Raw genomic sequence first — 27,763 nt, 5'->3', positions numbered from 1 at the left:
AGTGTTTGACCTGCTGGAACTGTGGGAGAAGCAGGCATGGGAGACAGCTAATGTCCTTGCAGGTGCCCAGGACAGGACCAACCAACCCCTGACCCCCTCTGCCTCCTCTCTCCTACCCCTGTCCCCCGACATTAAAGTGCTGTTCTAACCTGAAAAGCAGATTTGCCCCTTCTCTGCTCAGCAGTGCTCTTGTCTCTCTGTGCCCAGGCTTGGGACAGGCTGATTTTAAAAAGAAGACTTGACCAGTCCTCACTCTGCAGAGCTGACACTGACACTGGTCTCAGAGTGAGAGCTGGAATCCCTTCTGGTTCATGCAGCGTCAACAAAAGGGGAAAAGATCGATAAGTATGCTCCAAAGAGCAGGGTCACTTGTGCAACCCCCCTCCATCCTCAAATTCAGCCTGGGGCTGCATCACTGAATTGCCACAGATGTTCCCGCAATGGGAAGAGGTGTAGGGCAACAGAGGCAGCTCAATGCAACCAGACACCAGTCCCTGGAGTGGACTTTGTGGCCACTCTGTTGAGAGGCAAACCCCTGTGTGCTGCTGCTCTTTGTGACAGGCAAGTCTGTGGCAGCTGCCAGGGTGTGAAATCAATAAATACGTAAAAGCTGAGTTTTGGGTTAAGACTGATGCACAGACCTGATGTCAGTGCGGGGTCCCTTGTATTACTTGTCCTGGAATTCAAGGCAATGGATCCATCCCATGAATGTTTCCTCCAACCCCAATGCCAGGATTTTAATTTCTCTGAGAAAATGTAGATCCTGGAGCAGTACTCTGAGGCCAGCTCAGAGCAGGATCTTTCCCTGCTTACTGTGATATCTCACAGGAGCATGCCATCAGCCTCCCAGGAGCCAGGGACCTCCCAGCACAAAATGTGGAACAGATACCTCCCTGTCCCAAAGAACATATGACCTCTATACAGAGACGAGACACCTCTGGTAGGTGTGCAGCCAGGACAGTGTGCAGCGGTCTCACTATCTCAGCAAGCGAACCACAAGCTCGTTCTGTAGTGGGGAGGGGAAGAGAGGGTCAGTGCTGATGAGGAGAAGGCACAGAGGTCCTTGCTTGGAAGCGTATCACATATCAGATGGAGTCTGATATGCTGGGCAAATCAGAAGCAGGACCAAAACTTCAGGGATTCCCAGAAGAGGGAGAGGAAGGCCTGAGAGGGCCTTTAAAGTAAAGCCAATTAGTTTTAAAGAATCAGGTGAGGAGGAGAGGGAGGTGCCATACTAAAAGTAGCTGTCTTGGGGGGAGCCCTGTGCAGAGCACAGGAATGGAGATGAGCAGAACCAGACTGCAGATTAGGAAAAAGCATTTGTGGGAACAGAGGTCATGGGAAAGGGATGGCATGGTCAGATGGACCAGTGGGCTAAGGTCTGTAGGAAGAGATTTTTATTTTTTATAACAGCCAACATCCTGGAAAAAACACACAAAATTTCAGACTTATAAAGCTCCTTCCACATCTAAGTTTGCATACACCATCAGTTGAAGCAGCCCCGCATCTGACTGTAACTTGTTAGCCACTATAACTCAGTCAAGTTTGATTAAATGCCCATTCCCTGAATCTCTTAGGAGGCCCAACTTGAAAAGTTTGTGGATTGTTCTAGCTCAAGACCCAACTGCTTCTCCTTTCAGTTCTCAGATTCCCTGGTTCAGGCCCAGGTGCATTGGCCAAGATGATGTCCATCATGTCCTTTAAAACAACAAACAGACAAACAAAGGAGATGCTCTCCTTCACACCCCCCTCCAATAAAGTGCCTTCAGCAGCTAAAACCAAATCCCAAATATCAGAGACTTATAATGACATCGTGAGAGTTAGCAAAGCAGAAGCTCCCCTGGTGATTATAACAACACCGGTGTTTGAGAAGAGTCTTAGCTTCAAGGCATCTGGAATTGCTCTTGCAAGATCCATTGTCAAATGAGCTTTTTCCTTTGTTTAAAAATGTCAGCCTGAAGACCCCTGCCAGAGTGGTGGTATAGCCTGCTTGGGTTCACTCTGGCTCCCACAAGGCTTCAACAGTTCTCTTTGCCCCTCCTTGTCTCCAGGCTTAATTAGGAAATCATTTATCTTTATTGGCACTCTCTTCCCCTGCTGCTTTGGCATTTTTTTTTTTTTTTTTTGCCTTCATTCCAGAGCAGTGAGCTGTACAGGGAAGACCACAGCCCCATTCATTGTGGGTGGGGAATAATCTACAGCAGGGAGCTCTACAAGGAAGACCCCAGCAATGAATCTGCCCTAACTAGCATCGCCTGAAGGACTACTGTACAGAAACAGGAGAGGAGGGTATCCCTTGGCTCCACTTACAGGCTAACAATAGGGATTCCTGGTGATACTGAAAGTAGGACGCTACTCCCAAGGGATGTTGTATGGTCAGCCTCTCCCAAACTGAACTGCTAACCCTCTCCAATCTAATGATATGCCTACTTCATCACCCCAGCAATCTCCCTTGCTAAAAGAGCACACAAAGAGAAGAGGCTGTAAGGACAGCCACAGCTAGGAGACTACCAGGCTCCTGGACCCCCTCTGACTCCAGCTGAAGATCTACATGCCTCAGAGCTGAGCCCTGAGCACAGCCTGAAGTGGGGTACATTCTCTACACCTCCACAAACAGAAACTCCCTTGGCTTTCTCCACAATTGGCATTTGACCATTTGCCAGGACAGTCAGAGAGTCAAAACCCAACCTTAACTTCTTGGGAGCCAGTGGCCTCAATCAGATCTCGGATACACTCAGCAGAAAATGGTATCACTTTGGCAGCTCAGAGGGAGAGCCACTGACTATGCTGTACTTCCACTACTGCATGCAATTCTTTCTGGGTAATTTCTCTATGTTCCCCATCAACTGTGTTTTATTTAAATTGAACCGGAGATAAAGTTACAGCCAATAATTTCTTCCACCTTAAAGAGAAGTTTCCTCTTTGTGCAAGCCAGGCTTGCCCCAGCCTGTTACTAATTACAGATAGAACGTGCAGTTCAGAAAGGAGGAATCAGAATTGTTCCTCTCCCTCCAGCAAATACCCATTGAAAATAACCAATTCCTTTGCCTGATGGCACCAGAAGTTTTGCCGGTAAGTTTAAAAAAACAAGAAGAAAGATGATTGATGGAAAAGCTGAAGAGCTCACATGCAGTTAACTGCTCCTCTCCTCCTTACAATGTATACTTCCCTTATTTTCAAAGAGATTTCCTACTCTAGGAAGGCCAGTGGGACCAAATGAAAACTTGATCACAAAAAAAAAGGACTTCAGTCATGCTTTCTAGTTAGAGATCTCAAGGCTCTTTAAACACACAGGGAGGAAAGCCAGGCACAGAGCAGTAATGAGTCACAGAGAGCAACCGTGGTCTTCTTGTCTCCCATCCTAATCCTCTGCATGTTGTCTAAGGACCCCGGAGTTGCAGACAAAGAGTCCGACGCGGAGCTGTGCCCAGCTCTGTCAGGGACTCACAGGGCCAAGGGAAACACTATGGACAACACCTCCACATCCTGGCAGGGTTCATTTTGCCTGGCTTCAGCAGACAACTCTATTAGGTCTTTGGATCACACTTTTAAAGAAATGATCCTGTGCACTTGGCCAGGTGCTGCATAGTCCGTGAAGCTTTTTGCCTTGTGTACTTTCTCTATGAAAGTCCCTCCCCAGTGCTCTATTTCTAGCCCTCTGGAAACCCCACTCTACTCTGAACTGAAAGAAAGAGCAGAGAATTATCTGGACATCAGTGTTATCTCTAAGTGGAGCCAGATGTATAAAACCCATTATTCCTGAATTAATCATCATAGAGTAAGACTTCGTTTCTGAGCTTTACAGTTTAGGATACTTACCCTTCCCTGGAGTCCCCTCCTAACATACTGCAAGTAATGATGTACACCCATATCCCATGTCCAGTTTTGGGTCCCTATACTAAACTCAGCCCCACTAGCTACTTAATGGAGATATGCAAAGACACAAGGGCTCCCTCAATCCTCAGCCTGCATGCACAGAGCAATTTTTAATGTTTATTGCATGCAGTCAAGACCAGAAGGAGGCAGGTCCAATGCCAGTGAGCACTCTGCCCTCGAGATGTTTTCAAGCACTGAGACCTAGCAAACCTAGTGGAGAGGAGAGCCTGAAAGCTGAGGATGCCAGACTGAGTGTGCACAGACCCATCCAGATCTGCTTAGAGAAGTGTTCCTGCACTGCGGACTGCTCAACAAGGGGCAAATGGTCAACAAGGGGTTATTGACTCAGAGCTGTCCCAGCTCGATAACTGCTTGAGTCTAGTCTCTGTAGCCAGGCCCCAGCGCTAGACAGGCAACCACTTAATGGCATGTTTTAATGGCAGCAAGGAGCAGAAGCAGGGATGGGAAGCGATTCTGGGGACAGATCAGCGGGAGACACTTTGGGGTCACACCTTTGCTGCTGAGGGAGCCTCAGACACTGGAGGAGGCAGGAGCTTGCTTTAAAATGTTTATCCTTGGGCTTATTTTGCCAGCAGGAAGCACTTCTAGCACGCACATGCCTTTGGCCTGTCCCTGGCAGGCTGTGAGCCAATGTGTTGCCATGGAAACTGGTAAATGCAAAATTATGACTTGACAGGAGTGTCCTGAGGAAAGAGGATCAACCTTCTTCCATATGCTTATGTCCCTGACCCAGGGAGTGCATGCACCCCCTGCACTGCTGTGGGTGGGATGCCATCCTGTCACAAGCTTCATGCTGGATACCGGGTGCCAGGAAGCAAGGAAGGACTGTGATCTGTGGGACCACAGCAGGCAAATGCTGCAAGAGGTGCTTCTTGCCATTGCCAGGATCCCTCCCCAGAGAGTTTTGCTGGGTGTTTGGTCTGGGGCTGACTGCTCTCTAGCTTTAAGGGAAATAGCTCCCCAACATCCCTGCAAGACCACAGCACCAGTGAGCTCAGGGTCCCACAAACTGCCTGACCACAGGGATGCAGTGTCCACATGGGGTGGACAGGCAAACTTCCCATGCCTGGCTGAAGCGGGTGGTGCAGACATTCCTCCAGGGCATCCCAGCTCCAGTACCCATTGGTAAACAACTGAGGCCATGAGGCTGACAAGGGCCACAGAAATACTGAGGGCAACAGAGCAAAGAGGCAGGCACAGTTCTGCCCTACCTCTGCTGCCTGCAAGACCAGACAGCCCTTCCTGAGCAGATGGCATCCACTACACACGAGCCAGTTATCCTGGATCCACTGGTGTTTCTAGCCTAAGCCTTCCACTGACCACCTCTCTGCAAAACAGCCATGAATCCTACAGTTACTACAAAGGAGGTCAACCATCTTGGATGTGACTTTGAAATCAAAACCAACAGGACTGAAATTAAATTAGAGCAATTGACAATGACCCAATCGAGCACTAACTGATTTTTTTAACTGATTTTTAGTGGCTTGTAATTTTAAAAATTAATACCCTATCAAGTCTATAAAGAGAAGAGATGGACTATTTTTCACACACTCAGACATAACATATGTTAGCAAAGAATTAGTTTCAAGTTTTCCAAGGGGGTCAGGCAGTTGCAAGCTGACACTGTTGCTGGCTAGGTCAGGGTATATGAATGTAAGCATAGTCACGTTTATGGAATAATTTTACGATACATCATATTTGGCCTTGAAAAATATCAACATGGATCCATTTATATCAATTCCCAGTGAGAACCCCTTAGCTTAGTCACTGGGGCCTATTTCTCCCGGTGTTTTTGCACTGCCTGAATGAGGCGGTCCCTAGGATGACATTCACTGAGAGCAGCTGCCCAAGAGCTTTGCTGCGTGGGGAGTTTGGGGCAGCCATGATGGAGCTTGCCCTGGGTGGAGCAATGCAAGGTCTTGTGTGAGACAAGGCCTCGGCAGGTGACTACGGGCCATAATCAGACAGTGCCATGATGTGCTCTTGCATCCTTGCAGTTGCCTTAGATACTTTCAAGTCCACCTAAATTCAGGAGAGAACAGAGCAATTCCTCCAACATTTATGCAGGCCCGCTCTTGGCTGCTGGGGCAACTGCTGAGTTTGGGTAGGTTCTGCATTCAAACCCCTAATCATAAAGCAGGATTCACCCCAGGTAACCTGAGCTGCCTACAACCAGTCTACAGCTAGCAGGCAGTTATCTTCCCAGGTCACTGGACACCCATCTCAGATATCCAAGGACAGTTACCCAAGGAGAGCCCCATCTACAAACCCAGCATCTATCTCGTGCGCACCTTGCTCCTCTCTCTCTGCTATTCTTTGAGGAAACTGGGAATCTTGCTCACTCTCCCAGGCATGGTAAATGGGCTGTGCATAGTTCTGTGGCTCCGAGAAAGCATCTCAGTATCACTCAGCAGTGACATGGAGAGCACAGCACCACTTCTAGCCAGATAGTCCCCCGGACCCAGACACTCAGCATTAGTGAGCAGGGGCAGAGCAGCCCGTAGCATACTTACTTCCCATTCCCATACTTGATCCGGATGTCCTTGCTCTTCTTCAGCTCTTTGCCATCTTTAAACCATTTGTAGGACGGTTGAGGGTTTCCAGCAGTTGCCTCACATTTCAGTGAAATCTTTTCACCGACATGAACGTTTGGGCTTTTCAGTTTCTTCAGTTTGGGAGGGACAGCTACAAAAAGAGAAACCAGACAATGTGAAACCTGCCTCTTTCAGAGGCTGCACATGAGTGATGTGAGCCCACCGAGCCCCCTCCCCTGGCAAAAGTGCTTGCTGCCCCCGCTGCCGTGGGATGGCTGGAAAGGGGCTTCACACCAGCTTGGCTCCCCAGCTTTTACCAGGACACAGGCAGGGAAGGAGCACAGAGTCAGAAACATCCACATGGGGAACAGAGGGATCCCCCAGGTCTGGCTCGCTCTTTTCTCTGCTCCACGTGGCCAGACTCGACTGCTCCACAGCTGTCCTTACTCAGGCAGGTGGGACCCGCATGTCTCCTCCTAGTGCAGGGGTTTGCTCTGCTCTCCAGGCTCTCCCGTGAGGCCAGAGCCAGGGATGCAGGAACTCAGGCTCTTTGGAGACTATTTTTCCCTGCATCATGTCATTGCTGCTGATGATTACCAACACCTACATGACCTCTGCCACTGCTGATGGGCATGCTGCCAATTCCACAGCCCCACCAACCACAGCCAGAGTGTTTTGCTGCAGAAGGAGCAGACGCAGTTCACAGGGAGCAGTCCTCCATCCCCCAGCAGTGTGTGCCACAAATGCTCTGTGCCTGCTGCTAAGATGAACAGTCATTCAGCACAAGTGTCAGCAGCAGAGCAATAGCTACTGAGGGGGGCTGCAATGAAAACCTGCACGTATAAAGGATGAGAAGGGGAGGGACAGCTAGTCTTCAGGTTGCACTTAGAAAAGCGAAAGAATAAAGCTATTTAAAACAGTCTCAGGACCTGCAATGTCAGGCTGGCCAGAAGCCTTTCCAGTCTGAAGCCTGGCTCTGCACGTGAGCTTTCCTGGGTGTTTCAGAGAGATGATTTTACCATGCACCTGGAACACCAGGCAGAGAGGGAGACACTTCTTATCAGTCTCTGCCAGGCTTTATATTAAACCTGACAGGAAAGGATTAGCAGGCTTGCCATTTTTCTTTCAGCTGACAGCTCTGCACTCTTCTAGCTCCCTTTTTCATTCTCAGCATTAACCTTGAAAAAGAAAATAGCAAGTTGCTGGTTTTGCCTTAAGAATATTGGTAACAATGGTTTCCACTTGTCTAAGATGTGTTACAGATAAAGTATTTCCTCTGTCTAATATGCACAAGCTGTCTTTTAATTGCCTAGTGCATTCTGATCTTGCGATATGGAAAAGCAATCAAAGGAGGAGGAACTGGATGGGTATGTCTCCACTCATTCTTCATGCCAAGCTAAGTTGTCATAGGTTGGTTTTATTTAAAGACTGTTTTCACTGAAAGTGATCTTATACAAAATAAAAAGCACAGCAATTATCAGGCATATGTTCCTGTGGTAGGAAGCTCTGAGGACTCTCATATTCCTTTGTTTTATGTGCAAGGGCATGAGAAACTGAATTGTCCTTAATCGAAAAGCTACATACATGGATAGAAATGGAACAGTTCAGGTAACATGAATTGGCTGGGCAAAGCTCACAGTGACTGAAAGGCAAACCCAGAAATGTCTGTGACCATGAGAAGAGAGGTGCCTGGCAGCGTGTGGATGGGTAACGCAGCAGGTCTGGTCCCAAGCACGCCAGACCTTCCACTGACTCCGAGCTGCACAGCTACGCTGGTGCCAAGGCACAGAAGAAAACTTAAGATCGAGGAGTGCAAAGGAAGCATGTTTAGCACACCAAGGAAAAAAGAATAAACTCTACCAAATACTCTTCCCGACTTACTTTTGCACACCCAAGCCTGCTGCAGGCTCCCTAGAAACCTGTGCCACAGGCAACAGGATGGGCAGGGCTGCACATGTGCTAATGGGGCAGGGACAGCACAAAAAATGGCTTGGACAGCTGCAGGCTGCACACGGACATCTTGCACTGCTTCCCAGGTCGCTGTGCTTTGGCACAGACAGAGACACTGCTGAACAAGAATGACCTCAGCTTTCCCCAAATTTCAGGAGTTCTGTGAAAATCCAAGGTGTCCTGGGTTTTGTGAAGCCAATATCCCTGATGCTTGCCTGGAAATGGGTCACCCAGAAGAGCAGGAAGGCAATGAATGGAGAAGAGAGCTTGTCTCTTCTCAGAACACTGTGCACAGCGAGCCAGGAAGGTAAACAAGACCTTGCTTTTATAGGGGTCATTTTGGGGAATAGAGAAATAGGCTCTGTCAAATATTTATTCTGTCTGAATGTGTGTGTCATTTGGCTCCTATTGTACACTGAGGTCACCCTGTACCATGCCAACAGTATACATATGCCTTAAATACTGGGAAGGTCCTGACCTTGGCATTGGTGCGTCTGCTTAATATTATTTCCAGGCCTACAGTCTGCAGAATTATGAAGCAGGCAGCATGGCCTGGGAGAAAGATGTGTCAGCCCTGCCCCTCTCCCCAGAAAATGCTGGCAAGAGCAAAGCAAAGCCCAGAAACCTGGATATTGTTGAAGGAGAGGGTAAAGGACAAGCAAGAAACCTTCCAAGATCTCTATTCACCAGTTCCTCCCCACTGATGTCAATCACATCTCACCCAAACCTATGCACCTCTTGCACCTTGTGCTCTTGGCCACCAGTGATAAATTACATGATATTCCTAAATAGGCAAGTCCAAAGAGACATATGCCAAGCGTGGCAGAGATGGAGCTGACACTCACACAGGGCAGGGGCTCTGCCTGCATTGCACCCCTCCAGCAGAGAGTCCTGCCCAGAAAAAGGGAGGAGAACGTTTCCTCCCTAGATTGCATGTCTTTGGCTGTCTTACTACAGGAGGGAAAGGGACTGTGCATTCAGCTCGCAAGCCACACTTCATAGACTGTAATTCCCCAGCTGAATCAGACAGACCACTGAAAGGGGAATCCAATCCAGAAATATTTTGGGCTGTGTCTGGGAAAAACACTGTGCACAAAGAAACAGAGCTGTGCTCCCTGATGCCCAGCACATCTGTGTGCCTTACTGCTACCCTACAAGTGTGGCTTGTGCTTGGACAGCAGTATGGGGACAGTATGGACAGCCCCAAGCTTGGGGACACAACATCAAGAGCCATGCACAGGCTGCTCTGGTTGAAAGGGAAACCCAGCCTTGGTCTCCTGGAAGGGCTGCTCTGGGCTGGAAAGTCTCTCTTCATAATTCCTGCATCTTTTAGAAAAACACAGAAATCCTCATTTAGAGCCATTAACTGCTGATGAGTCTGCTTAATGCCAGCCAAAGACCTTCCACTGTTTTTTATTTGTATTGTTTAAACTGCAGCCCTTATTCCTAGCCTGAATTTCTCTAACTTTGGCTTCCAGCCAAGAGATCTCTCTGCCTTTCTCTGGTAAATTTGAATCCCATCTAGCAACCAGAAACCTCTTGCCTTTTTAGGTACTTGTAAACTATGAATGAATCACCTTTCAACCTTCTCCAGCAGTAAACTAAAGTAGCTTGAGAGACCAAAGCAGCACACAGAGTGCTAATACTGGAGTATGTCAACGACAAAGATTTACATTTTGGTTCATTTTCAGCTTCAACATTGACCCACTTCCTATCTCTGCCCTGTCCAAACCACAGAGCTGCAGCTCAGAAAGTCATGAACTTGGTTCAAATAGACGTGAGGATTTTAAAAGTGCCCCCTTTCTTTAGTGCTCTGAACATTTTGGGTCATTTTAATCTCCTCCCTGTTTGGTACTTTTTCAAACACGTTGGGAAAACGAAGTCACTAGCTTCATACATATCAAGATAACATACTATCCCTGGCAAACAGTCTCAGAGGTACACTAAGTGGGGTCCAGGTCCGATTTCCCCATGTTTCCACCAGCTCCTGGCTTCCCAGCCTCCTTGCTCAGGTTATTGCTGCTCAGATGTGGCCAGTACAGCTTTTGTTAGAGCCAAAACACCAAACCAGGACCACCCAAGTCACCCCATCATCCTGGCGCAGGCTGAGCTGAAGCTGCCCTTTCAGCTCCTCACCATCTGAATCTCATGGCTCTGGTCTGCCAGCTCATGGTCTCCTCCACAGCTAGTTTAGCAACACACACCGCTCAGCCACCACTGCCGTGGGGTTCACGAAAATGGGAAGGTTTTTGGCTGTGCTTGTCAGACTGAGGCTACATGTAGCTTCAGGCAATCATTTAGTATCCATATCTCTGGTCACCTCGCAATCCTGTCAACCCCTCCTCTATCCGAATTCAAATCCCCCCTCTGTGGGGGTGAAGAACTGCCAGCCTCACAAAGCCTGAGGTGTTGGACAGAAGAGGCAGCTGCACTCCAGCCATTTTTTTCTAACAGACAACCACGTCAAGGGTATGCTGTGCTGCAGAAAGGAAGCTTTAATCTGGGTAGAGCTGACACCAACAATAAATACAGATTTTCACAGGTTTTTGCTCACTCCAAGGTCAGATGAAACCCAAGCAACCATTAGATCCCAGCCTACACTTGTTGTGTAACCCAAAAGAATTAACCCTAAAACATGCTGGGGCCAGGATCAACAAATGCACGCAATTTCCTAACCTGTTTCAAGAGTCATGTTTCACTAAGAGGCCTTTGCAGGAGAAGTTTGCCCTCTGACAGCAGTCCTGGCGTCTACTGCCAAGTTACCACCTTCTCATGGAGAGGAGAGGGTTACAAAAGTCTAAAAAATTGAGCTCTAAATTACGCCATATGAGTTGCTTGAACATCTACCATAAAAGGACTCTTATGTACACACTGCTTTAATTAATTCACTTCTGATTACATTTGATATTACGTTGAAGTACCTTGATGATAACAACGCCTCTTTTACTTCTTATACCTGGAGTATGCCTGAAAGCACCTTAGAGCCTCAGCTCAAAACATCATTAATCATAAATGGGCAGAGTGCCTAAACAGAGTACAACAATGGAGCAGTAACAAAACCACATCCCACCCACAAAGCATCATACATAAACAACCCCTCAGCAGCATAAAGCAGGAGCAAGTCAGCCTAGGAAAGGTGCTCAGTGAACTCTCTAACAGCCAGCAACACTAGCCACAAACACTGCTTCGAGAGCTGTGTCTTGCTCGCTGTGGGAGATCCTCCAGAGCGGACAATCTACAGACACATTGAGATCTCTGGGCAACAGACATTATGAGTAGATGTGACTTATCTTCCTGCCCTCCTGCAGAGGATGCAGTGCCAGCCACTGGAGGCTCCCACACACTGCCTGGCACACAGAGGGTGACAAAATGTTTAGGTAGGTGGATCTGGAGAACTGGGAGGACAGGATCCTTCTGTGCCTCTCTGAGAAGCTGAGGAAGAAGGCAACTTAGCTTGAATTCCCATGGCCATGGAAAAGGGAGGCTGAAAAATGCTTTCTTACAGGAACAGGGGGACATGCAAGGAGAGTTAGGACCTATAGACTCACAGGTGATGCGTTGACATGCCTACATCAGAGAAATGGCTTTCAGCATATTCCCCCACCCAACTGTAATCCTCAGGTCAGGACACCCCTCCTCTGCTAGAAGGGGAGGGAAGCTGCACAGGTGATCTCTTGGAAATGGGCTGCATTTCTCAGACTGCCCAAGCCATTTCCCCAGGACAGCCAGGCTTACAGCCTCTTGGCTACTGCACTGGTGTAGAGAAGCTGCAGGTCCAGCAGTGTCTCCAAGGGTCTGCGCTCCCAGTTCTCAATAGGGAAATCTGGACACCCAAAGGATGCTACAGGCAGAGTCCTTGAGGCTTCCAGGCTCCTTGCCATTGAAGTACAAGATCTGGAGGCATGACACCCACCCAAGCCACATCTCAAAGGTTGCTATTCCCTAAGCTCCTTCTGGAGAGTGCCCACCACTTTGCTGTTCAAAGTCTCACCCACAAGAGTACAGGCCTTCCCTTTTATGTAGGGCACCTCGGATGGGAGAGTTTCAATGTTCTCCCAGACAGAAAATTCCAGAATTCATCTTTCCATGGGAAAAGCTTGCTCCAAATTCAAACACAAACTTTTACAAAGTTTATAAACAGAATTTTTTTACCAAACAGAATTTTTTCCATTTCTGTCATCTCTGCTACAGGGTGAGGACACATGTCCCTGGCACAGGGCATCACCACGCAGATCTGGAGACCTGATGTGTCTTTGGTGGGTCAGCATGCTCTGCACTGGGCTAATATATCTTACTCCTTGGTTAATGCAGCCCTGCTGCTCCTGGTATGTTTGCTGCCTCTACTATTTTTGTCAGATGCAATGCTCCTTTGGCCTGTGTTTGCTTTGGCCTTTATTTGAAAAGGAGACAACACTGAATCTCAGCAGCAGCAGCTCCTGCCCACCTTGACTCTTTGACCGTTTCAATACTGGCTGCAAATGCCAACATGTCAAAGAGGGACCTGCTCTGAAGAAAGCTCCCTCCAGCCAGAGGGAATGGAAACATGGGGTTCACTTGAAAAAAATCCTTGCTTAACACTTTACACGTTCTCAGTGCTTGTCCTCCTTTTTTCTGGGTTTTTATAGAGAGGGTAAAAACGCAGTCACTGCTGTGTACCTAGGCAGGCTGTGGCATCTGCAGCTGGGACTCTGAACAGAGTTCAGCTCTTTGGTGGCAGGGTCACAAGAACTCCTCTGAGTCTGTGACCCTCCAATGCCCCTGAAGGTAACAGGGCTATATTTAACTAAAGCTGTATCTGAAACATAGGAGGGAGCAAAAGACCCCAGCTTTATTCAATGGATGGACACAACTTCCACAAACCACACACAGTCCAGAGCCTGTGGAAGAGAACCTTGATGGCAAACTGACATATTACCCCATCCCAACTTCTGCTTTAGCCCACCAGTGGGTAACTGCAGGCTCCAAATTGAGAATATAAAATATAATATAGTATCTGTAATATGCTTTATGCTTTAGGCAACTTATATTTACAGTTTATGCAAAAAGGATGATCAGACTTTCTCACAGCTGCTAACATTACTATCTTTGCACACTGCAACAGCTCACTCAGATCTCTGCGTCCTGGACAGGGGTACATGGCAGCTAAACCACAATGTCAAATTTAAATTTCCAAGGGGCAGCATTCTGCTGTAGCCACTATTAGGCCTTTTAATCACCACATAGCCATGTTTCTCTTACTGGATCTGTGATGGTACGGACTCCACTGTGGGAGCTAGCACTAGACAATGTGGTTCACTTGGGGCATTTACCTCACCTCCACTATCCATGGACCTATCTGTGCAGTAACTGCAAAAACATAGGCTTCAGCAAGGGTTAATAACCCAAGGACATGGCAGATGTACTCTGTGCTTTGCATGCACCATGCTGCTGTGCCCTTCCTGCAGAGGTATGCCAACAGGAGTCAGGGGCATATCTTTGTGTTCCTGGGAGAGGTCCCACTTTGACAGCTGGAGACACTAAGTATGACAATGCAGGAGCCATTCCTCCAGGTCCTAGAGGGTCTGCTGAGGACATCCACCCAGCTGACTCACAGAGAACAGCCAGCAATGTGGAGAGGACCCAGATGACTGGAAGTGTGAAGATGCTGAAAAGACAGATATCAGCAGACCTGGGGTTGGAATGAAGCTTGGAAACCTTGCTGGAGCCAGAACAGCTGCATTATTCCTCCCTACGTGTCCCATAGCATCCCTACCATACACGTTCTTTTCCCTTAACTAGGTTCCTGTAGCCCTGTATCTCAGGGAGGAGAAATTACTACAATGCCAATCCACAACACTATATATATTTAAAACTGTGAGTTACAACAATCATTATTTCCATGATCATTCCCATTGGCCAAAGAAAATTGACTGGAAAGTCACAAGCATGTTTGCTGATTTAGCTTTGCTCTCTATAGGATCCACTACACACGAGGATCTGGCAGCTCAAACCACAGGACAAGGTACCACAAAGCCAGCAAGTTCATTCTCCTCTTACAAATACTGGCTCCACTTACGTAAAAGAGCAACTGATAAAATCCTCCTCCTCTGTCTTTCTCTTTCCCACGCTTAATATTTAGTTATTCTTCCTTCAAGTGAAAGTTTTGAAATTGGTCTATGATTTGGTCCAGAGCCCTAGGCTGAAATCTCAGCTCCACTGAAATCAATGAGCATTTGGCCACTGGGCAAGGATGTCTTCCCAATACCCAGGCTTTTCACCCAAATTGATAAGACAGCTAGGGTATGCTTTCATCACAGATTGGGCAGAAATGCTGGAGGTGCCCAAGCACATGGCCACTCAAATGCTTACCTGAATAGCACAACAGCTACAAGTAATTCACATAGAAATACCCAATATTAAAATCCAGGGCTGAAATGCTTGGATTTGCCAAACCCAGTACTCTATGAACACTAGCTGGTTTGCAAACAATGTAATTGGAGTAGAATTGCTATTGTGTTTGTTTGTTTTGAATATTTTTGGCCAGGAAGTTGTCCTGGAGGTATAGTTGAGCATAAGTGGTCTGGTGGAAAAATGTCATTCATTCTGTTCCTATTAAAACCAAAAACAATAGCCACACAAAGACAGCAGCGGCAATTTCTGCTCTTCATGCCTTTAACAATGTGTTTTCAACCCTAAAGGCAACATCTTGTTTGTACCCAATTGATTCTGGGATCATATTTTATATAATCAAATATATTTTTGAACAAAGATATATTTTATGAACTGCTCAATTTCCAGATGACCTTGGAAATAGCAATTCATAAAATACAGCTTTATCTCTATCTTCACAATCAGCTAGAAAAAATGGCCCACCCATACTCTGTGGATTGCCAGTCAAGATCCAGCCAACAAACGAATTACCCAGAGCATCCAAAACTTTAAAATACATTAATTCTTTGTTTCAGCCACTGAACACTAAGCACAAATTACTTGCCCTAGTACCCTGGTAAAGAAAGACCTGGGTGGCATCCATCATCTTTCAGTTATCAAAAGAAAGTGTAACCCTCACCCCAGGAGTCAAAACAATCTAAGTTAGGAAAAAAACGTGTTTCATTAAATGTTTATTATGAAATCTGTACATGAAACCATATATAGACCCCTTACGGTCATGGCAAACCTAAAGGCTATGTTTCAGGTTACAGGGAAGGATTTGCTGATGTAAAATGGTCATTAGCAGAATATCATTGGTTCTAGAAAGGGATGAAAAAAACTATTTGGTGTTTTACAGCTCTATCAACCACAGGAGTGTTTCTTTAAGACATGGGGGAAAAAAGCTCAATTAAAGGGGAGCTGAAATTCTTTTAACAGAGACTGCTTTCACTGCCTGGGCTTTCCCAATGACAAGAGGACAGAAGACACACCATCATGGGCTGGTGGGAGCATTGCAGGTAAACTTGCAAAAACAAGAGCCGCTGCAATGCCATGGGTACAGAACAACCTCAGACACCACCCAGCAAGTCTGTCAAATAAATCAGCAAGAAGGGCCACTACAAACAAATAAATGCGACCCAAGTCTCTGAGTGAGGTGCAAGGTTTACCAAGTAAACCTTTTTCTCTCTGCCTAGCCCTGTCTGATGCCCATCAAAGTTAGGTGTAAAAGCAAAGGATCAGGGATGGACTCTTAACTTTAGATAGCACAGCACTTCTGGACATCTCTTTCCTCCTCTCTAAATATATTGTATTTAAATAGAATGAGGACCCCAGAGGTGTTAAATTACCGATAAGTGAGGTTTGAGGTTAGGAAGACCATAAACACACAGCACCATCTGCAGCACCTCACTGCGGAAGGACTGTTCAAACTCAGCCCACATCAGTAAAATCCCAGCAGACTTACAGGTGGGAGTCAGTTTTACCAAGTGTTTTTAAACATGCTTAACATCAGCAAGTACGGAAAAATCAGCAAAACCTGGGATCAGTTATGAAGATGTTAATTCAGGTCAGGCAGAGGTCAAGTGAAGGTCAGATGTGGTAGCCCAGCTTGCAGCATATTTTGGATATTTCAGCCTCCCGGGAAGTCCTGGGCCAGAGGACGTGCCAGTGTTCCATATGTGACCAGGTGGAAACACTGCACAAAGCAGGCATTCAAAGAACAAAGCACTGTAATGTCTGGACAAATAAATTCGATTAAAAGTCTCTAAGACTGAGGCGGGGGATTTTTAACTTTTAACCTATAAAATCATATTCACTAGCATTCCATGACAAAAGCCAACTACTTACAGTCTTAATTACAATATTTTTTTTCCATGTCTCTGCTTACTTTGAAAGTTCACCATTGTCTCTGGTAGGGTTTTGACAAATCCACCAGAGGGTATTTCCAAAACAGAAAGCCGTGTTTTTATCAGGATCTCCCCAGAAGAGACCCTGGGGCTTGCATTAAAGACTTGTTTGTTCTCTGTAATGTTATATTAGAAAGATTAAAAGTTTTTCTGTTAGTTCAAGAAATGCTTTAAAGCACTGGTACCAAAAGAACCTCAGACAGTGACCACATGTCTGTTTTTCATCCAAAAACAGGGAAAGGAAAGAAAATAAAGATCATCCCTGAGACAGTTTTTTCAAGGCAGCCAGATACATACATGCCCAAACCCCAGCAAGTGTGGATGGAATTACCACCCTATACTATAATACTCTCCCAATGCTCTGGATGCCCTGGGTCTCTGCCATTGCTGGAGTGATGGCCTGCATTAGCCTGAGTTCTGCTCTCTTCCCACGCATTGACCTCTCCGTTGAAATCAGCAGAACCCTTTGGACAAGAAAACACGATCCACAGAGAGGGGCCGGCTGTGCTCCATGCCGGCAGCGCCCGCGCACTGGCTGAGGGAGCGCCTGAGCCCCGCAGAGAAGGGGTCACCCTCCTCTGTGGGCTGCAGGGAAGCAGCTAGCTGTAAATTCCGTTTGGGACTCTGGGCACTGCCCAGTGGAGACACTAACACAGCGTGTCTCCTGCCTTGTCCAGAGTGCGGTTTCCCAGCATTGTTCTGAATAGCTCTGGACCCCCACTGAAGCGCAGCGATGGGTGGCTTACACTGAAATGTCCCCCAACCGGGCTGATTTATGATTGCCAGGAGTCTCAAGGATGTCAGCTCTTCCTGATTAATTTTTTTATCCTTATTTTCCCTCACTTTATATTTGGATATTGCTTATTGCAATATTCTTCAGAACTATTCTCTGGAAAGCCATACTGGCTAATTTTTGGCTTGTAAATTGCTCATGAGCAGTTTGTGGCTTGTGTTTAAAAAAAAAAATCAAGCAACTCTGGCTCATTTTGGTTGGATAAAGAGATTTTGTGGCCTCCATCAATTCTAGTCCCTGACAGCAGTGACAGAGCTCTTATTATCACAAGCATACAGTTGCAATTTTAAAATTTGCTTCCTGTGACTCTTCATTAAAATTTAATCAACAGTTTCTGCTTCCACAATCATTTCCGGCAGAAAGTTCACTTTATAGAATACTCACAGGCAATAAGTAAGAAGGAAGGTAAAGCAAATTTGAGTTTTTGATGTTAGCAAACCCTTGCTGGTTGCCCAGCTACTCCACTGAAGGATGGAGGGAAGAGCAGCAAAGGAAGGTGTGACACAAGTCATTTTCTAGGAGATACTGCAGAATGCAAGCAACCAAAAACAAAGACCAATGATGAAGCAGCAAAACGTGGGTGAAGAAAAGACAATAGACAACAAAGTGGTGGCCCAAGCAGAAAGACTATTCAGAGTTCAAAATGGATAGGGGTTTATTCGACCTGCTTTACGTCTAGCTGCAGATCACAAGGTGGGAACTTTTGCCAAACTGGCCGACACATACTGCACAACACAAACAACTTAAGGTGAAAACCAGAATTCTGAACAAAAGATGGTTGTTGAGCAAAAAGCTATTAATAGTGCTGGGTTTTATCCCAGAAATGTTGCGTAAAGTGGGACAATTCACATCCCTTCTCTGCTTCCATTTCCTCTCTCAAAGATCCCACTTAATATATTTGGGGCAGGGACTGTCGCTTGTTATGACTCTATGCTGTGAATAGCACAAGGGGAACAATGCTGCAGTCCGGACCTCTGGATGCCACCACAAATGCCAATTTTAAGCAGCAGTGACAACAAGCAGAAGGAGTTTGGGATCCAAGGAAGACCTGAGAAAAGACGGGGCACAATGTGGGATTAATCTTTTATTACAAGCATGGATGGTTCTCATCTCCATACAGGAGTGACAGGGAAAAGCAAGGAAGCAGTTGAGCTGGACAAGAAAGAAGGCAGCTCTCTGCCCAGACACTCCAGCTTAAGCAAAATTCCTCCAGAGCTGCTCCTTCACTTCGGCACTCTCGCTGCTCCCCCCTTTCACCATCTTCCCAAGCCATTCTTGAATAGTTCCATGCAGAGAAATGCAACCATCTAGAAACCCAAAAAAGGGATGTTCAGGGGTCTGAGACACAGTATGAAAAACCTGATGGAAAGAGTGGGGTCTCCTCTGCTGGGGAACATTTTTGTAGGAAACACTCAGTCTAAATACCCTGTGCATGTGACTTTCTGATAAACATGTAGAAGGTGCAGTGGTGCTGAGGAGCTGCCCTGGAAAGGCCTGGATACACCTTTACCATCCTCAGCATCTACAGAACCAACCTGGGAAGGCCCAAAGACAAGGTTCAGGGGGACAACAAATTACAGGATTATAAGAATTAGCTTGGTAGAATCTTTCAGAAGTTGAGCAGACCACATCCCTGCCCTGAGGTGGGATCAGCCCTGCAACATCCATCCAATTCACCAGGTTCCAGACACACAACCTAGCACTACACTGATCCCAACCTCACAACCTCTCCAACAGGCAACACTAGATCCCCTCTAGAAAAAGGCCCAGGGTCCCTGCAAGAAAGGCTGTCAGTACAAGGGCACACTAGTTAGCAGGTGACGGGAAACCCAACCACATTATCAACTATTGAGACCTGTGAGGCTCTTTTGGTCCCCAGGTGCAAAAGAGATATTATACCTATTCCCAAAGATGTAGCCCATGTCTCCTTTTGTCTTCCAGTCCTTTATGCTGCCCCTTCTTTCTGTTTTGTTCTCCTTGCCCATGCCAGCTGCCACCAATCACAAGTAACCAAAATCACTCATCTTTGTCCTTCCTGTCTCAATTCATTTTGGCTGTGAGATGCATGGGTTTTTTTTTTTTCTTTTCTTTGCAAAATCAATTATCTTGAAAACCTTGAACATCCCTCTTAAGCTCCAGCCTCATCCTCCTTTCATTTCTGGAGATGCTGACTACCTCCCACATCTCACAGAAGAGCTCCAGGCATCCTTGTCTTCATGAAATCGAGAGGGCCTGAATCATCCTCTCAGACAGGCACCTGAATATTGGTGATGCTTTTCTGGTTTTCTGCCACTTTGGGATCGTGAATCAGGAGCTCCACTATCACAGACAGCTCAAATACTTCAGTGCTGCTTTGAGGCTGTGCCGCTCTCTGGTCACACTCTCCCCCTGGCTGCAGGATGTAGAAGCTGAGCTTCCACTTGTACTCACACTCTGTGAAAGGTGACTGCTCTTCACCCTCATGTCCTGTCTGCCCTTGCAGTGGCAGCTCCTCTACATAATGGTCAAGCCTGAAACACCAAGAGAAGAAAGCCATCCTGCTCACCTAGATGCTGCTATTTGTAGTTACAGGACCACCATACACATACAGAGGACAGATCCATCCCAGATCCACTTTTATAATGGTGCTTCTGAGCAAGGACCCACACCAGTAGCTACCTGGGTCTCACCCAAAGCCATCATGGGGATCATGAAGACTGGACATCACAGTCAAGCGCAGCCTACCCTATTATGCTTTTCACCCCATTTTTCAACTTGCACCCCTCCCTTTGTAATTTGGTGGTAAATAAATGTCTGGTCAAAATATCAGATAATTAACTGGGAGCATCTTTGTAAAGAACAAAAGCTAAGCAGACACCTCAGACAGGATCACACATCAGCCCTGCCATGTGAAGGATATTCTGAAAAACCTTCCCAGGTAAGTAAAGACGAACAGATCCAACTCCCCAAGTACACTCACGGAGTCACCTTAATTGCTTGTAGGAGCCACAAGGAAATGCAGCAGAGGTTAACTATGTGCAGCCCACCATGAAGGGCCGCAATTGGCAAGACTTTAGCTCCCAACACTGCTCTCTCCTTCACTCCCCTGACAATTTGACACACTGCTGTTTATCCTAATCCATTGTTCATGGTTCTCCCCACCCAGTTTTCAGCCCATGTGATGCTCTCCTGTCCCTACCAACTGGAATTAATTTGGGGTTCTAGGGCTCTATCAAGAGACTTTACTACAATCTAAATGCTGGCAAAGTATTACCTGCTTTCATACAGATATTTTGGCCTTTTATCAGACACCCAGAGTAAACAAGCAAGCCATCACATTTTTCTGGGGCAGCTGGCTTGTAATTCCTGGCTCCCTCAGTGATCCTCTGCATAACCAGGTAACTTTGAGAGGGAGATCCTGGTCAGCAAGGACTTTTTAACAACATAAACCTTACTCTCCCAGAATTCCCCTCTATCTCTAACTTGTTATGTAAAGCTGATGCTGCTAAAACATTTAGCTGAACTTAGGTCAAGAGAAGTTCGCTTTTGAAAGACTTCCAATGGTTCATTTGCAATAAATGGCTGAGGAATAAATCATTTCAGCCCTGATGAGTCCTCAAGCAGCCAACTCTGTTAGCAGGGCAACTTCAGCAGCGAAGAACAGGGGAAGGCTTTGGTGACGCATGGAGACTTGTGACAGGCACAGAAAGCAGCCAGAAAAGACCACCATGCTGCAGAAAGGCTGCCATGTTGGGCTAGACCATGCTCCTTGCTACGCAGGGACCTTCACTTCATGGCAGCGAGTATCACTTACTTACTCCTTTTGAATAATTTCCCAGTAGGGAAGTCTTCTGCATTCTCTCAAGGTCAGAGCTGTTTTTCTGCCCTGAGGCCCAGAGGCTTATAACCTCCGTGTGCATTTTTACCCTAGTTAATCCAGCTGGCAGCATGTTTATGCTTCATATAAATGTCTCTCTCTTTCTGCCAGTCCTGCTATGTTTTTGCCCTCAGTGACTCCAGTGACAACAACTTCCAGGGGATATTGATGTACCAAGTGAAAACAGGCCAGGAGCAGTTAGGGATGTTTGGGCTTCCAACTTTGGCCTCAGCGGAGACATAAAGAAAGAGTGCTTCATTTACATGACTTTCTGTACCATCATGGTGTCCCTTCTACTTTCAGAGACCTCAAGTTTCAATCCCGTGGGGTGCAAGCTGCTTCCAGGGTCCCTTCCCCCGCTTCCAAATGCAAAGGTCCTTCCCTACTCATACATCATCCTTGCAAGAGCCACAGTAATGCTTCACACAGAAAGCACTAGCAGCCTTGCACCAGTGTGACTGGGGGCATGGGACCCCTATCCACCACCAGGAGCCAGGCTGGGGACCACCACCACACCTCCGACCCCAGCTCAGCAGGCACAGTCCACCTGTGCACCACAGTCAGCTCCTCATAGGACCATTCCCCCAGCACCTCAGGTCTGGCATGGTGGGGCTGAGACAGTGCTGGAGGGGTGGATTTGAGGAGAAGGCTTCAGGAAGCTTCATGCTCTGGTAAGTGAGGGCAACAGATGACAGCTAGGGTGGCCAGTCTGATAGCTCTCGGTGAGGACCATATTTGTGGTCTACAAAGTAAAACACCATATCTACACGCAACTTCCATAGCACACCGCCCCAGTAACTCAGCCAGCTCACATGGACTGTGAGCGCAGTGCAGAAGGGCTGCTGACTCAGGGTAATTCATCAAGTTGAGTCGCAGGCTGCTCTGACAGGTTTGGACTTGAGCAGCTAATCCAAGCCCAAACCTGAGGAAGGGGGACTGTCAACTTGGGTTGGTCTGTGCAGCCTCTCTGTTCAGGGTGGCTTTTCCAGAGGGTACCAAGAACCCCTAAGGTGGGCTCTGCTCTGAAGTGGTCTCCCTTTCCTGGGTACACAGGGAGCCTCAGGGCACCAGCCTCCTTCCTGCCACCCCCTCGCCTCCTCCACGGTGGTAACTGGAGTCAGCATCGAGAACCCAAGGTCAGCTCAGAACGGAGCTGCCACAAGAGCCTTTGGCTTCTCAGGTCAAGTCAGCCTTCGGCTGCTCAGGTCAGTTCAACCAAGTCCAGCTGGCAGCATGGTAAAAATACCAGCCCTTTTTCTGAAGAATAAGAGGGTTTAGGGCAGGAATTTGGTGCAGAATAGTTCTTTCCCTTTAAATTCACACCCTAGGCTAAGCATGTTTTGCAAGAGCCTCCCTGTGCAGACAAGCCCCGAGGCTTCAATGCAGAAAAACGCCTCTGCTGGGGGAAGCACCCAAGCCATTTTGAGGCCAGGGCCCCAAATGTTACAATGAGGCGGCTGCTAAGCCTGCACGTGGCAGAAGAGATGGGGCAGGCTCAGAGACTGTAGTTCTCCATTAGCGTGAGAAGACAGCAAATACGTACAAGAGGCACTCAGTGTCTCTTCTGACCTGCAAAAAAGACCACGAAAAGAAGAAGGGGAAAGGAGGAGAGGACAGACAGATGCCACACACTCAGCTCAGCTCACTTGGAAATCATTAATTGGGCCTCTTCTCCTTCTCAAAATGGTGATATTGGATTGACTATAATGAGCTATCCATCTAGAGATGTGTTTGAGGCTTGTTATTATCTTTGTTATTGTGAATGTTTAGGCCCCAGAAGGGACACACTGCCTGGCTTTGCCCTGCAATGACAAAGGATAAGAGACATCGGAGATTCCCAGAAAATAAAGCAAGTACAACACCTGGGGCTTTACGGGAAATACCAGATTATCACAGTTCTGGCAATAAAACCAAAACTGTTGAGAGTGCTTCAGATTACTACTGCTTCTTTTTTTTCCTTTCTAATCCCCAAAAATGAAAGACACCTACCTAACGCCGTAAGAAAACCAGAGCTGTGACTCATGCCATCTCTTTCAAACACTGACTCAAAACATTACCAAAACAAAATGTTACAACACATGAAATGAGCAATGGCCCTGCTAACATGAGGCTTGTTCTTAAAATTGCATGGCCTGCCCACATTTTCTAAATATAGGATAGACAAGGAAACCTCTCCAGAAGCACTAATAATTCAAACCACCAACCAAATACATGCTATGTGGACAGAGGTGGTTTTGAAAGCTGTTATCAACATATTTCCATTGCACAACATCTCTTTGCCACTCCTGCTTTCTCTTCTGCCTATCAGCAGCAGGTAGAATTTTTAAGCTCGACCACAGAAAGGAGCAATTGCCTGAAACGCAGCTTAAGAAAGTCCTAAGCAACAACAGCAGCATTGCAGCTGCTTGTCTGCAGATTGACGAGGGCAGTCTTACACCTGGAAGTTTGACAGTAGAAGAGCTAGAAGTATTACTGAGAAAAACTAAAGCTTGGGAGGTCTGTGGAAGCCAAGGTCACTTGCCCTGGGAAGGGTCTGCAGCACCTACACCATCAGCAGCAGGACAGATCAGCATCCATGAGCCTGCCTTGACAAATTAGCTGAGAGAGAGGAGCACTGAAGAGGCATAAGCATGCACTGTAACCAGTATGTAAGGGCTAGGTGCTTGGGCTACACAGCCCAAAATTGTAGTGTGCCTTTACTGTTGCTTTACCAATACTGGTATGCAAGAAAGCGACAAAAAAGCTTGCTCAGGACATCTTCATGTAGCAATGTTCTTCCCTGACATCACGCTGGTTGGGCGAGGACCATTTGCCCATGGCAACCTTTTTCACTTGACAGCTCGTCTTTGGTTATCAACAAATCTCTTCATCCTCATCTCTGAAAGTGCACAACTGTGAATCAGGAAAGCTGAGTCAGATCGCCAGCCTTGTCGTTAAGGAACGGGCTGCTGCAGTGCAGCATGGGTGCCTACACACCACCACAGCACAGGATGGGCAGTGTCCTTCACCTTCTGCCTCCTGCAGGAAACTCAGGTGTTCATTTAACCATCATCTGAAACCATTCCTCCAGATTTTTACCATTTTCTCCCCCAACTACCACCATTATTTGCCAAGATGTCCCTCCTGAAATCCACGCACTGACATTTCTTCAGGGGGTACCCCAACCAAGATACCCAGGAGTTTACCAGGTCTCTCCCTTGATCTAAATGTGTTCACTTCAGATGGCAGAAAGGTTTCCTTATTCCCAAATGGTCTCACTAGCCCTGCTGGACAGACAGGCAGTACCCAGGGCTTATCAGGGTGGGCAGTGGGAAGGACACCCAGAAAGAGGTACCTCCCATCTTCCTGAGATAACCTTTTTAGGGGAAAAGGTTCAGATTCTGGACAAAGACTATTCATACCTGGAAGAACTGGGTAACCCCGGACTGAGTGGGAAATGTTCTTTCAAGTAGAGGATGGACATTATTATACACACATTGCTTTTGGTACTGAATCATCATTTCATGTAAGAACCAGGATAATTTCTGTTTTGGGCTGAATCTCTTTTTCTTGATCATATAACTGGCATCTCTGCAATGTTAGGACCTCTTCTGCAATGCAACTTTTAGCTGTGTTTGTTACTCAACAGCCAGCCAGAGAGTTTATTTTAGCATTCATTAATTGTGCCTCTCACGCAGACCCTCAGCACAAATACAGAAACCTAATCTCATTTACTGACAAATGTGAAGCAAAATATACTTCCATGCCAAAGAGAAGTTCATCACATTCCTTGTCCTTGCCCTTCAGGCAAAAGCCTGAATGAGCAGATGAAACACGCATGATCTCTGGAAGGGAAACAAACTGCTTCTTGGGTAGCAGCAATCAGGAAGACTCCTGGCCTCTGAAAGACAGCCTGCCCAGCTCCAGCACCTTGACCTATGGATCCAGGACCTGTTAACAAGACTTTCTGGATCTAAATAACTTTAACACCTCAGCCATTTTCAGGCAACCAAGACTCATAGCACAAGATCTGCAATTTGCTCTGCTCATGGCAGAAGTCACATAGCATAACACTGGGATATTGTGTGATGTAGAACCTGATGCTGCTGCACAAGCTGCTGTGTCCGTCAGTGATCGCATCATGGAGCAGGCATAGCAGCAGTACAGGCTGGCTCTGCAAAACTGCTGGCCGAGAAAGCCCTGTCTTGCATTGCCAGCTGTGTACCCAAAAGGGAGCAATTTACCAGCAGCAGTAGCCACTGGAGTGTCCCCCAAGCCTCTTCCCCCATCAGTTTTCCTCTTGCTGGCAAACTCTGCAATGGAAGTCAGGCAGGTGATTTTTTTTTTTTTTTTTTTCCTTTGTAGTGCAGGCGAGGCTTCTCTCCTGCAGAGAGCAGCAAGTTAGTATGGTACAGCTGAAGCTGGTTACGTTGTCGTGCAGAACAACTGTGCTAGCAGCTGAAAGATCCTCCCTCCCTCTACCTGGCCCAAACTCAGCATTCCTCTCTGCCAGCCCTGCCCCACTTGTCAGAGCTCAGAAATGGGCACAGAAGACGGGCATCTGAACACCCATGCAGTGCAGGCAAGTGGGACATGCCCAGGTTCAAGGGAGCAGGTGACGCCTTTGTCTCATCTCTCTCAACAGTTTTCTCCCAAAAGCATCAACAGCTGGTTCCCTGCTGGGACCTGAGCTCATTTGCTGATCTGACTTCTCACATCACAAATGTGGGAGCGCTATCAATAATCTGGCCAACACCAGGTGCTCTGAGTAGACTCCACAAACCCACACCTGCGCCTGCACCACTCCTTGAGTAAGACCAGTTTGCCCCTAGAGCAAGGAGGCTTCTCTCTGGGAGCACCTAGGTCAAGCCAAAAGGTGGGAAACAGCTTGAACACAAAGAGATCTTTTGGCGTGCTTTGACCCAGAGACATAGCTGCTGAGTTTTGTCAATAGTTTAACTGGAGGAAGAGATGTACAAGAGGCGTACAAGAGGCATACAAGGAGAAACAGGATCAGCTCAGGCTTTGCCAGAGTAGTGTGCTAGCCAAAATTGCATACCCACTCCCCACCCCCCAAAGGGCTGGCGTGCATCAGGAACCAGGGGACTCTTGCAAAGTGTCATGGACTTCAAAGTGGAATAAAAAATTCATGTGAGCACAAACATATGTACACATGCACACATACACAGTTTCAAAGTTGGAATAAAGTCCCAGCCTTCAAATCAAAAAGCTGTTGAAAGCGAGAGGGTCGGATGCTCAGCTAGTACATATCACACACAGACCAACAAAGCCAGAGGAGATAGGTCAGAGAAACATCTGCTGAGAACCTGGCTGGTGGATTTTAACCTGATTTTACCCTCAAATTAAGCAAATGTGCAAATTCTGACACCAAAAAGAGGTTTCTCTGAAGGGCTTCCAAACATCAGTCAATGATGTAAGAAACATGCTTCAATTTTTTTTTTTAAAAAACTAAACACTAAAGCACCTAATTTTATTGTAGTTTTAAGGTAAATTAAAGTTTCACTCATTCCCTAAAGAACACTTTTTCTGTCCATCTCATACATTTGTAGCCGTCTTTCTCTTTCTGAGCTGCCAGCCCTGAGTCTCAGACTTGGAGAGCAAATATGGTTCCCTTCCCCTCCCCATCCTCACCAGGCATGAAAATCCAGCAAGAAAAACTGGGCTCTGACTTCCATGTGTAGTCAAAAATTTAAGGGGATAGTAAGGATAAGACAAGCTGTTAGAAGAGCTCCAGGACCATCGGACTGCCCAGAAGTATGAGCATCACCATTACTGTGTGGAGACAGCCTTGTGTGGCTTATTGCTCTTCTCTGCAAAGAAGCTCTCCCTCACACTGAGGAGCTCTTACCTTTCAGACATGCCTGAACTAAAATCCTTTACACAGGCTGATGACTGAGTCTGCCAAGCCTAATTACCAGAGTTATTAATTACCTAAATGTTTAACTTTTACCATTATTACTTGCATTTGTTGTTACGATTTGGAACATCTCAAAAATGCAGCAACATAACACTGCCTTTGTCAGAGGGGAGACAATCCCAGGTCACATCAGTTCAAAACACAGCACAGGAGCCAGGACTATGTCCTGGCCAGGAGGCCACACACATCTTGCACTGCTCTGGACGGTCTCATAGGATGTTGAGGGAACCTGCAGTTTTGCTCCAATCAGGCCCTTGAGTCCAGTGAGAGCTTCCCTCCTAGGCAGAGTAACATCTCCTAATCATGTGAGTTTCATTATCCTGCCCCAGACAGAAGGTCAATGCAACAGGTGATGCATGTCCAAGCTCCACCCACGTGGAGAGGCCTTCGCCCTCCCAAACTGCCTCTGCTTCCATCACATCCCTCCACCTCACTGGTGCTGGCAGGTCAGCGGAGGGTGACCAGCTGCCAGGACAGCATGCGCTGACAGAAACCGGGGCG

The 27,763-nt window shown here is 47.0% G+C and overlaps 1 protein-coding gene across 6 annotated transcripts in view; it reads right to left on the bottom strand.

The window, feature by feature from the left end:
* NRG2 (neuregulin 2) overlaps positions 1-27,763 on the bottom strand; it is a 176,211-nt gene that overhangs the window by 57,297 nt on the left and 91,151 nt on the right. For all 6 annotated transcript variants that reach the window (XM_087760042.1, XM_087760045.1, XM_087760044.1 and 3 more), the window contains exon 2: positions 6,411-6,582. In XM_087760042.1, coding sequence (XP_087616168.1) covers positions 6,411-6,582 — 172 coding nt within the window. The remainder of the gene's footprint in view (positions 1-6,410; positions 6,583-27,763) is intronic.

Source organism: Nipponia nippon, unplaced genomic scaffold (genome assembly GCF_047370975.1).
Source record: "Nipponia nippon isolate SJK-2023a ecotype South Korea unplaced genomic scaffold, ASM4737097v1 scaffold_21, whole genome shotgun sequence".
Classification (NCBI taxonomy): domain Eukaryota; kingdom Metazoa; phylum Chordata; class Aves; order Pelecaniformes; family Threskiornithidae; genus Nipponia; species Nipponia nippon.
This window is presented reverse-complemented; position numbering and strand designations above follow the sequence as displayed.